This window comes from Lactuca serriola, chromosome 8, assembly GCF_051521515.1.
Source record: "Lactuca serriola cultivar US96UC23 chromosome 8, Lser_US96UC23_V15, whole genome shotgun sequence".
Taxonomy (NCBI): domain Eukaryota; kingdom Viridiplantae; phylum Streptophyta; class Magnoliopsida; order Asterales; family Asteraceae; genus Lactuca; species Lactuca serriola.
In genome coordinates this window covers 49598920-49611425 of record NC_136415.1, presented here as the reverse complement: position 1 = coordinate 49611425, position 12506 = coordinate 49598920, and the positions used below count along the sequence as shown (strand labels likewise).

At 30.0% G+C, this 12506-nt stretch overlaps 1 protein-coding gene across 1 annotated transcript; it reads left to right on the top strand.

Moving 5' to 3' along the window:
* The first annotated feature begins 7240 nt into the window (after nucleotides 1–7240).
* On the top strand, nucleotides 7241–12024 carry LOC145068961 (MAC/Perforin domain-containing protein). Its single transcript, XM_079015921.1, has 8 exons — nucleotides 7241–7640; nucleotides 7719–7960; nucleotides 9203–9401; nucleotides 9631–9708; nucleotides 10184–10367; nucleotides 10776–10945; nucleotides 11028–11092; nucleotides 11173–12024. Exons 1-8 carry the CDS (start codon nucleotides 7404–7406, stop codon nucleotides 11792–11794), a joined length of 1797 nt encoding a protein of 598 aa, XP_078872047.1. The 5' UTR covers nucleotides 7241–7403; the 3' UTR covers nucleotides 11795–12024.
* Nucleotides 12025–12506: the final 482 nt, after the last annotated feature.

Sequence of the window (12506 nt, the reverse complement as noted above, 5' to 3'; positions counted from 1 at the left end):
ATACCGTTGTTCTCCATTTTTCGTCCTCTTTCCGTAGAGATCCATGTTGATATATAAAAAACAATTTTTTTTTCGAAAAAAACTCATTTCATTTTGTTAATTTATCAATATTTAAGTTTATTTTTATAAAAAAAAACTAATTATACAAAAAAATATTAATTTTTTGTACTCTATTAATAAATATCAACACAGACTAAAAAAAACCTCGATCAGTGTAGATTCACACTGTGAATCTAAACTGTAAATATTTCAATTTTCAACATTCACAATGTGAAAATGTTCGATCATTTCAAATTCACACTGTGAATCTTACTTATTATTATATACACTGTGAATCTGAGAAGGTTCAAAATGTGAACCTATGTTTAAAAAGTACAAAAAAACATGAATTTTGATATATTTATTAATTTTTTTTCTATAAAAAACAGACCTTAACTTTCAACAAATAAAATGAAGTGGGTTTTTTTTCGAAAAAAAAATCGTTTTTTATATATAGTCATGGATCTCTTTGGAAAGAGGACGAAAAATCATGAACAATGATATACTCGATTTGTTTTCGAGAAAAAACATGGTCTAAAAAAATTTTAAACGAAAAAATGAAGTGGGTTTTGTTATAATCTGGTGCATGTGCGTCCATTGTAAAAGTCTACAACCATTCCTTTTGTCGTTAATCGCTTTAAATTTCGACGCTTTGGATTAGTTCATTGGTTCCTTGGTTAATAAATGTTCTCTATTGAACTTATATATATATATATATATATATATATATATATATATATATATATATATATATATATATATATATGGGTAAATTACACGGATGGTCCCTGTGGTTTAGGGTGATTTGCATGCTAGGTCCCTAAAAACTTTTGTTTAACTCGGGCAGTCCTTAATTTATATTTTTATTGAACGCTTGGTCCCTGTATGTACTCTCCTCTCCATTCCCTCATTGTGTTCAGTCACCGGAAAATCTCACACATTGGCTGTGTTTGCTCCTGCTCCACCTCCACCTCCCCCAGAACTTTCTTATCCGACTACAATGAAGCATGTTACTGTAATCACCATAATGAATTGAACTTGAACCTTAAATTGATCTTTGATGCAAACCTGAAACTGAAACTAAAATCAAAAGTGAAATTGAAATCAAACCCAAAATTCTAAATCAAATATGAATTCAAACCTACAACTGAAATCAAACATGAAATCATACTGAAATTTGAATGTGAAACTTAATTCAGACCTAGAATTCAATCAAACCTAAAACTGAAAATCAAACCTAACCAATGTTGTAGGATTGTTTTGGGTGCCGAAACTGCAATCAAACATGAAATCTCGCTTTTGGTTCGATAACATGCTCACCAATCCGAGACAAAGAAAGAGACCACTTCTTAAGTTTGTATTGTCTCACTAGATTTGAGTGTCTGTTTCACCTCTGCCTTCTCTGGTGGTGTTGGTAATAAATGTTGCTGGTGCACGATAGTAGAGGGGGTTGGTGGCCATGAAGGATGAAGTTTGTGGGGAAACCTCAAAGGAAGAAAAACGAGAGATTGGGAATAAACGTGAGCGAGGCAATTGGAGTTTTAGGTGTCGCATGCTTTCATGTGAAAGAGAGAGTGAGAGAGGCGGGGTAGAGAGACACGTTGGTCCCACGAGTGAAGAACGGAAGGAGATGAAGGTTTTTCTCTCCAACCATGTATGATGTTGTTGGAGTCGTCAGAGATGAAGCTGATATGTGGTGCAGCTGAAGAGTGGTGATGATGAAAGACGAGATGTGTAGGAGGAGCCAAGGAGGGTTGGAGGCGTTGCTTAGGGTTTTAATGATTATTTTTATTTTTTTAAAATATATTTTTAATATTAAAAGGTAAAAGAATAAGTAATAAATAAATAAATAAGTTATTAAGGGTAAAATAGTCTTTTTAAAACGGATAGGGACGAAACGTGCAATAAAAATATAAATTAGGGACCGTCCGAGTTAAAAAAAGTTGTTAGGGACCAAACACACAAATTATCGTAAACCACAGGGATCATTTGTGTAATTTACCATATATATATATATATATATATATATATATATATATATATATATATATATATATATATATATATATATATATATATATATATATATATATATATATATAGTGGCTCAAATGAGAACCACAAAAGATTAAGAACCCTAAGAACCTCATTTAATTACTAAATATATAGTGAATATTATCAAGTATGTTAAAATCCTTATTTTTTTGTCTTTTTGGTAAGAAAATAGCAAAATCGTAATTTTTTTTAGTCTAATATTTTTGTGCATGCATTAATTTATATTTTAACACAAAACTTTTATAAAATACAACTTTATACATTCCATTTACAGTTTAATACAAAAAATTCACAACTTAACATAACTTATTTTACAGTAATTCTTAAATTCATAGAAATCAAACCCAAACTTTACCACCACCACATGCCGCCATCAACCACCTGTGCCAACATTGCAACAATTTTTTTTCTTCCAAATGAGATCTGTATATAAAGTCAGACAATGACATATTAAATAATACATTCATAGTTCAATAAACTGATAAATTCATCCATTTTGAATTTAATGCAAAATAATTATAAAAACTAAGGCATTCTTACATACTTATACAACATTAAAAATAAATATATTCACAAGAAATTAATACAAATTTTTTTACATAAACCATTCATATTTTATTACAAAAATTATATATAAAAAAATCACAGCAACATGCATTCAATTCACAATTTAATATACTTAATTATCGTTTAATATATAAAATTTAAATTTTAATATAAAAAATTAAAACTTTAATACATAAAAATGTCATATTCTTAACTTTAAACATAGATTTATACATTTAGATCTAGAGGTTGGTGTTTTTTCAAAATTTAATTTACATAATATTCACAGTTTAAATTTTATATAATTTTGTTAAAATTAGAGAAAATCATATATATGTATAATGATTATTTCTTCTCATATTTTAGAAGAAAAAACAAAATTCATAAAAATTTCAAATCTTAATACAGCCAATCCACAGCTTAATACAATCATTTCACAATTTAATACATAAAAATTCACAACTTAATACAGTAATTCATAGTTTAATACACAAAAATTATATATTCACAACTATATATATATATATATATATATATATATATATATATATATATATATAACTTAATAGTAACAGTTATAAGCTCATATCTAGAGGCATTTTTATCTATTAAACTGTGAATTTATTATACTAAGCTGTGAACAAATTTACAGTTTAACACAACAAATTCACAGTTTAATACAATACATTCACAACTTATTTACAAGTATAATTTTATATTTCAATGTATAAAAAACTCATTTATATTTTAATACATACATAAGTTATCTCATACTTCATCAGCAAACATCAAAAGAAAAATATATACGTAAATCATAAATGAGGATAACTTATCTGAAATTAGCGAAGAAGATGAGTGAGAAATAGAACATGACATTACTCTACCACCATCACCACCATTAACACTGCCAACTACCATACGTTGCCATCAACCATCGCCACCACAAAGCAACAATGTCAACATCGCCAACATCATTCCCTAAAAAAGCAAATAAGGGTTAAAAAAAATCACAGTTTAATTCATTATTTCAGACACTAATTCACAACTTAATTTAATATTTTAGACACTAATTCACAACTTAATTCAATATTTCAGACACTAATTCACAAAGTGCATAAAAAAACACATTCACAACTTAACTTAGATATTCACAAATTAATACATAAAAACACATATTCACAGTTTAATACACTACATTCATAACTATTTTATAGGTATAAAATTCAAATCATGATAAAAAAAATTAGAATTCACAGTTTAATAAAACATTTCAGGACTCTTATTCACAATTTAATCAAACACCTTGTATGCTCTATAAAAAAGATTAAGATCGATTTTAAAAAACAACTTAAAACTTATAAAAAATAATATATTCTCATATTAAAATTAATAAAAAAAAAGTCATGTATTCACAACATAAAACTTATATTTTTTTATTAATTATAGTAAAAATAACATTAACATAACTAAATAGTTTATGAAACAATAAAACATCACAATTCACAACTTAAAAAAACTAAATTCATATTATTAGAGAAAACACTACAAAATAACATATTATAAATACAATTCACAACATAACAACTAAAAAACCTAAATTATGAGCAACAATTCTATTAAAATATTATAACAAATAAGAAAAGAAACTTGGATTTATAATTTAATACACTCAAGCAACCGCCAAAAACCATATTTTGATAAAAAAAAAAATCATATTTGGATATTTAATACAAGCATTCATACACTAATTCTTAGTTCAATGTATCAATTTGTTTTTAATTCACATTTGAATACACCCGTTCAAACACTAATTCACACTTTAATTCACCGGTTCTGACATTTATTCACAATTTAATACATCGGTTTTGATACGCACTCATAATATTCACAACTTAACGTCTTGTATTGTTCTTTATGAATGACAACTTTTTTGTTATAAATATATTATATGAAACTCTATTGTGTTATTATATTATTATTATATATTAAAATAGAAAAAATCTTAAAAAAGAAACGAAAACTAGGAATATGATTTGTAGAATATAATTCGATATTTTGATTATTATTTAATAAACTATGTATTATTTTTTTTATTGTATTATAAAAAAATATGGAGTATTATCAAAAGAGTTACATTTTCTTCTCTATTTTTTAAGACTAGGTCCTAGGTTGAGTGATAGAAAGCAAATAACGTATAAAACTAACAGTAAGCTAGTACCTAATGTATAGTAACACAATAGTAGACTATTACCTAATGCATATTAACATTGACTAAATATTAAAGAAAACAACAAAGTAAAAATTACCTTTATCTCTCTAAAATACTGGTTGTTGACTTGGTTTTCTACTAGCAAAAGCACTAATTGACCAACATGAAACGCATCCATCTCGTGCAGCACACCAGCTTTGAAGCAGTCTCTTTTCCGGCGACTAATGAGCGGCGAGTGGACAAAAAAATAGAGAGGAAAGCCCATTCTAGTAGCAAAGCGTCATATGGCGATAGGTGATGCAGGTCTAAAGAAGCTTTTGGATTATTTGCAGTTTTTGGTTAGTGATTGTATACAAAATAACTGATGTTAATTTACGTTCGATTTCATTAAGGTGTGTAAAGCACCGGTGGTAGAGAAGCGCGGGGAGTGATGGTTGTAGAGGAACAAGGTGGTTGGAGGTAATCAGAGATAAATCAGATCTGGAAGGAGACGATAACGGTGCATCATCGATGTTCGCCTAAGCTTGTAGATCAGACGTTACCGCTCCCCGGAGTTCATAGATCTGGCCTCACCGCTCGCTGGAGATCGTAGATCTGTCATCGCTAATCACCGGCGCACGTAGATTTATCATCAACGCTCGTGATCTGGCCGCACGTGTCATCGTTTGTGTGACGGATGTCGACGGTGATGGCGGTAATAGAGGTGAACGGAGGAGACGGTAGCTGAAGTGAACTGAATAGGTGGTGTTGGTGGTGGAAAGTCGCTGGAGTAACACTGTTTGCCGGAGGTAGGGGCGACAGTGGTTGGTGTCACCGGAGGAAGGAAGAAGGGAAATATGAAAAGTGCTTTTGGTGAAATGAAACATCTGGTCAAACAATATCCATTTTCTTTTTGATAACTTATCAAAAATGAAAAAAAAATCAAAATAAATACGAACATACATTAGTGATAACATAAATACAAGCAATTCTTAGGTTCCTAATTTTTTTTGGTTCTCATTTGAACCTTTACCTATATATATATATATATATATATATATATATATATATAGAGAGAGAGAGAGAGAGAGAGAGAAAGAGAAAGAGAGAGAGAGAGAGAGAGAGAGAGAGAGAGTTAGGTTCAAATGTTTTCACTATCTATTGTGTGCATGTATGACTGATTATAGACGTATCACTTTAGTTATTTAAGGAAGTAATTAATGCATATTAAATGCTGAAGATGTAATTAATATTCATTATATCTTCAACATGTAATATGCATTAATTACTTTCTTAAAAGGAAACTGATTCTTCCATTGCATTATTTTATTCGTCCACATAATTTGTAAGTAAATGGACGAATATACCCTTTACTTAAATATATATAGTATTTTAAATTTTACACGCTTTTTTTTTGTAAACGCTTCACCCAAACCCCTTTCTTCCTCACCATGCTTCTTCTTTCATTTGCGCTGCAATCTTCTTTCAACCAACGCATACATTTTGCAATATTCATCCCTATATATGTTTCTGAAGGAAAAGAATGCAGTCATCGGAGAATCCACGTGTCTTAACAGGACTGGTTAGAACACGTTCCCGTCGCTCAAGATCAAGGTTTACATTTTCCGGAAAGACTGCCCTCGAGAACCCGTTGAACTAAACACGAAATTATTTTCCAGGAAGACTACCATCGAGAACTCCGTCATCAGAGCTCTGGAATACTGTCACGCAAACCTCATAAAACGACTTCACAAATCACAAATAACTTCTGGTCCGACCCAGTAATATCACGCAAATTCGGGTCTAAAAACTCGTGTTACATCAGCACCTGTGTAATGGTAATGGATCTGAGAATATTGAGAAAGGAAACGGCCACTGGAAAAACAAAAACGGGATGGAAATACAGAGGAAAATGAGGATCTATAAACTAGATTTGTCGCCGCCGATTCTACTAGTGTTTGCCGGGAATACACATTGGTCATCAGTGGAACAACATGGGGTCACCGCATTCCATTCTGATGAGTTTATTACATTGTATTGTAAGTTTGAAGAATTGAAGGATGAAGATTAAGGTTGAACATCGTCCTTTGGAAACGGAATCAAATCAACTGCCTTGGAATAATTAAAATACATTTTGTATAATTAAATAAGGGCATAATGGTCAATTACTAACCAAAATATGTGGATGGATAAAAGTAAGTAGTGGATTTATCAGCTCCCTTCTTAAAATAACTAAAATGATTGGTCAAAAATCAGTCATACATGCACACAATAGATGGTGAAAACAAAATAACCTAACCCTATATATATATATATATATATATATATATATATATATATATATATATATATATATATATATATATATATATATATATATATTTTTAAGTCGGCTTTACCATTCATAAACAACAAAAAACAAAGCAAGGAATGAAACTTCCAAAGACATGACAAAATTCTGTAATCCTGTCTTCATCCTTCACACAACATATTAAAACCCCGCATATCCACATTACAACTCAATTTGGCAAACCTCTCCTCGCTCTCTCCAATCCTCCAAAGTTATATTAAAAGGATGAGCGAAAAACTGGTAGAAAAAGCCATCAGTAGTCTCGGAAAAGGCTTCGATTTAACCTCCGATTTTCGACTAAAGTATTGCAAAGGCAAAGACCCTTTAGTTTTTCTTAATGAAAATGAATCAAATGAGCTTCTTGTACCTGGGTTCGGCTCCTTCAAAGGTGTATCACCCGATATCAAATGTGATAAAGGCGATAGGGTTCGATACCAATCTGATATTCTCGACTTCAATCAAGTAAGTTGTGAGTTTTGAGTTTATAAACGAATGTATAAACTGTGTTGTTCTTTGTTTTTTAATATGTAATGCTTTCAGATGTCAGAAGTTTTCAACAAAAGGTGCTCAGGGCCAGGGAAAATTCCGAATGGATTCTTTAATGCGATGTTTGCATTCCAAAGTGGTTCGTGGGCTAGTGATGCTGCTAACACAAAGTATTTAGGATTGGATGGTTACTTCATTATGTTGTTTAACGTCCATCTTGATCGTTATCCCTTAGTTCTTTCTGATGAAGTTCGAAATGCTGTTCCTTCAACTTGGGATCCACCTGCTCTTGCAAGGTACGCAAAATGATCATCATTTTTTTTCTCTAGATTTTGATTATTAAGCTCAAAATAGTGATTACCAATCTTCAAAAAATCGAAATTTTGTATGTGAAATTAAGTTATAAAGTCAAATCAGCGTAACATGGCATAATCCACTTGGTGGATGTGTATCGCAAACATGGCTGAATTTGACCCACGATAGGTGACCAAACGAGTTAAAAATGACCAAGTCAAGAAAAGGACACACAATTTAATTATTTAATAATTGATTCTAGTTGTGATTTATAAGTTTGTTAATAGATATTCAGTTAAGATTTGTAATTTTTAATTAGAAGAATTATATATTTTATTTAAGGATAATATGAAGGCGTGTACTTTTTCAAAAGAACAGAAGGAATTCCAAAAATGTCAATAGTACTGCCAGGTAAAACATTTTGCTTGTTTGACTGGGCTAATTATTCTTGTAAAAGTCAACAATATCAGTGGCTGATTTTTCATTATCATATTGAATTCGAAGGAATGCGATTGGTTTTTACTTTTTTTTATGGTATAGAAAATTATAGAAATTTCTACCAAAAATAGATTAAATCATAATGACATGTGAATGATTTGTTTTTGAATAATCATGACGTTTGATATAATTGATTTACTTTATTTTGGATTATTATATATTGATAAGGTAGGGTACCATAGTTAAGCTTAATGAATGATTGATTTGGACACAAAATAATCGCTGGAAATTATCTATCTAGTAGAGATTTGTATATTTTCATTCTTAAACGGCGTATAATATATGAGAAATTAAATATCTTTTTACTTTTTGTTCCTACATATCCTCTTAACTAATGAAATGGTGATACGTGTAACATTTAATGATTATTTAATGAGATTTAATGATATTTTAGGATATTAATATGACACATGTCATCATTTAAATGAGTATGAGGATTGTTAAGATTAAAAAGTAGAAGAATATTTAATTTCTCGTAATATATTTTCATTGTATTTATCAGCGACAACCAATAGTTTTTTTTTTTTATATACAATTTGTGTTTTAATACGTTGTATTGTAAATATATAAAGAAATTATTCTAAAATAAAACTAGGGCATGTAAATATACGTATGTTATATGTACAAAATAGTTAGTGTATAATATGTCTAACAAACTTGCGAGCCTACAATTCATGTCTTGTAACCGTGATAGTATTTTTTTTAAAATTTTATTATGTTTATATATGTGTAACTTTTTATTACAGATTCATAGAAAAATATGGGACTCATATAATAGTTGGGATAAGCATAGGGGGTCAAGATGTAATATTGTTGAAGCAAAACAAATCCTCTAATTTGGAACCTTCACAACTAAAGAACCATTTGGAAGACCTTGGAGATGAAATGTTCAATGGGGCATGCACTTTTCCTCCTCATCAACTCAAAACAACCAACAGAAACAAGGTTTAAAGAAAACCCGATTATTGTATACAAAACAATATTTATATATTTGTTTATAGTTATGGTGATGCACGAATCGGATAAATATGTCAAATTTACTTGAAAATTAATTAAGAGACGTTAATTAATGTTATAATTTTCATACAACATATAGAGTACATGTTACATTTCCTTGTTCTTATGGGTTATATATTGTAATGGTTACTAACTAGTCTTAAACATGTAATTGCAGACACCATCAGCGTTTAGTACTGTATTTGACCCGGAACCAATGCTCTTCAACGGCTTCTCTTCCACCGCAACAAAGAATGTAGGTTTGAATATAATGTCATATATAAATATATAAAATGGAATAAACATCTCTTAATCTTTGTTGAATAAAAAAGACTTATAGGATAATGATGCTTATAGTAATTATGATAGTAATTAAAGAAAAGGAAAAGATTATAGACTTTTGAATATTTATTTGTTATTATTAAAATATTGCCGTGTTGTGCAAGTATCAATCTTGAAGAACAAAATGGGAAACTAGTATTTTTTATGAAGCATTATTAGGCAATTTCAAACCTAGCTAGCTAGTATCATGTGTGGACATGGATTCTTGACTTGGTTCCATGGACCGCGTCATTGGTGTACTTTATTTTACAACTAATTTTTTTTTTTTTTTTTTTTTTAATTTTATAATATAGTCATATTAAATAACCAAAAATAATAAGTCATTTTTCTATCTTTTATTATTAAATACAAATTATATTTAATCTAATATATGTGCATATGATATATAGGGGATAACTGTAATGTGTTCGAAAAGAGGAGGTGATCTTACATCAACCACACATTGTGAATGGTTGCTGACTGTACCTTCGATGCCAGATGCCATTAGTTTTGACTTCATTCCGATCACGTCTTTACTTCCAGGTGTTCCAGGAAAGGGTTTCTTATCACATGCCATTAACCTCTACCTTCGTTGTAAGTATTCTTATTTTCCTTTTAATCAATCACCATAATGAATTTGTATTTTACATCTATAAGTAAAATTATATATCAAATAAAAGTGTTATATTTCTTTAGATTTTCTTATTTGATAATTGTTGTAGATGTCAAAATGGCAGCTGGTTAGATAGTTAGTAATAAGCGTGTAATTTTTGGGTAGGTCGTTGGAACGAGTTCATTGACTTAAAGTGCCTTTTATCCATTTTTTTAAATGATAGTGTCTTAAACATGACTTAGAATCGTATTATATTATTATTATTATTATTATTATTTAATTTGTTTTCTTAATAAAATAATTTAAAATATTTTATCATTGAAAATAAATAAATAATTTAAAGTTTACTCACTAATAATCATGTTATTGTTGTGACTTGTCACATACAGACAAACCTCCTATAGCAGATTTGGTATACTTCTTGGACTTTCAAGCCCATAAACTATGGGCTCCAATTCACAATGATCTCTCTTTAGGCCCAACTACAAACAGGGCCATCAAAACACCAGCATTGAATTTCAACTTGATGGGACCCAAGCTCTATGTTAACACTACCCAGGTATTTAATACACACCATAAGTAATTTATTTGATAGTAAGTTTTTTGAAATATGACTAAACATCAAAAACTGTCTTTTACAGGTTACAATATCAAAGAAGCCCGTTACTGGAATGAGGCTATATCTCGAGGGTATGAAATGCAACAGGTAATAAACTTGTAAACATATATATTTTATTCTTTGTTATTTGCATCATTTGTAATAAGTATGGTTGTTTAATATATTAGGTTGGCCATACATCTCCAACACTTATCAGAGACACCGATTTTATTCAGAGATAGAATAGGTGAAGCTTTAAACTGGCGTGGATCAGAGGACATTCCTGATCCACGCTTTTTTGAACCAATTCAATGGAAGAAGTTTTCTCATGTTTGTACAGCGCCGATTAAGTATGATCCTAATTGGGCATTGCCTAGAAAAGATGCCTCATTTATTGTCACGGGAGCTCAACTTCATGTCAAAAAACACGAGTCCAAGAGCATTTTGCATCTTCGATTATTGTATTCTAGGGTTTCGAGCTCATGTGTTGTTCAATCGTCTTGGACTTTAGGTCAAACCAGTAGTACATCACAAAGATCGGGATTTTTGTCTGCATTAAGTACCACATTAACTGGAAATCCAGAGAAAGAGATAACAACTGCAAATGTGGTGGTTGATTCGGGTATTTATCCAAATGGACCACCAGTGGAGGTGCCATCACCAAAACTTTTAAAGTTTGTTGATATGTCACAAGTATGTAAGGGACCAAGGGACAATCCCGGACATTGGTTAGTCACGGGGGCTAAACTTGACTTGGATAAAGGGAAAATACGTCTTCTTGTCAAGTTTTCTTTATTGAACATATTTTGAATATGAAAATAAATAAATTGAATATGATATTAAGAGAGGGTTGCAGTAATTATGTTAGTTTCATCATTTGCCCAAAAAGTTCGAAGGCTTCAAATCCTCTAAAAATAGAGCATGGAGTAGTCACTTATGTAAATATAATAGGAATACCTAGTACAGTGAAGAAAAAACTTCATTTTTTGTGTAAATTTATTAATTCCTTGTAATAATATAATTTGATGTCTTTTGATTCATTCATTATTCCATATGGTTTTCTTAGTGTATACGTAATTTTAAGTGATAGCTTTTCTTTCCCAAATTTAAAGAATTTCAACCATATTATTACACTTCCTTTTAAATACCAAAAATATTGTTAAAACCATTCATGGGGTGTTATGAACTACAAAATCGTTAAAAATGATCGTGAATTATTTGCTCATAAACAAAATCAAGCGTGGGTTGGCTCCAAAACGAGGAAATCAATTTAACCAATATTGGGGCACATTATTCTATGAACAATATTGGAAGCAAGGATTCAAATCAATTTTAATCAAATTGACTAACACGAATTTGGTAAAACTAAAGTTCTACGATAAATGATGACTAAAAAAGACATTAGGGGACAGTTGATGAAAATTCATACACTTTTTTTTTTGAAAGAGAAAACAGATTTTATAAGGAAAAGAAGGAAGTGGGACCCTATTAATTTGAAATCAAATTTAAATAGGACTTTAAA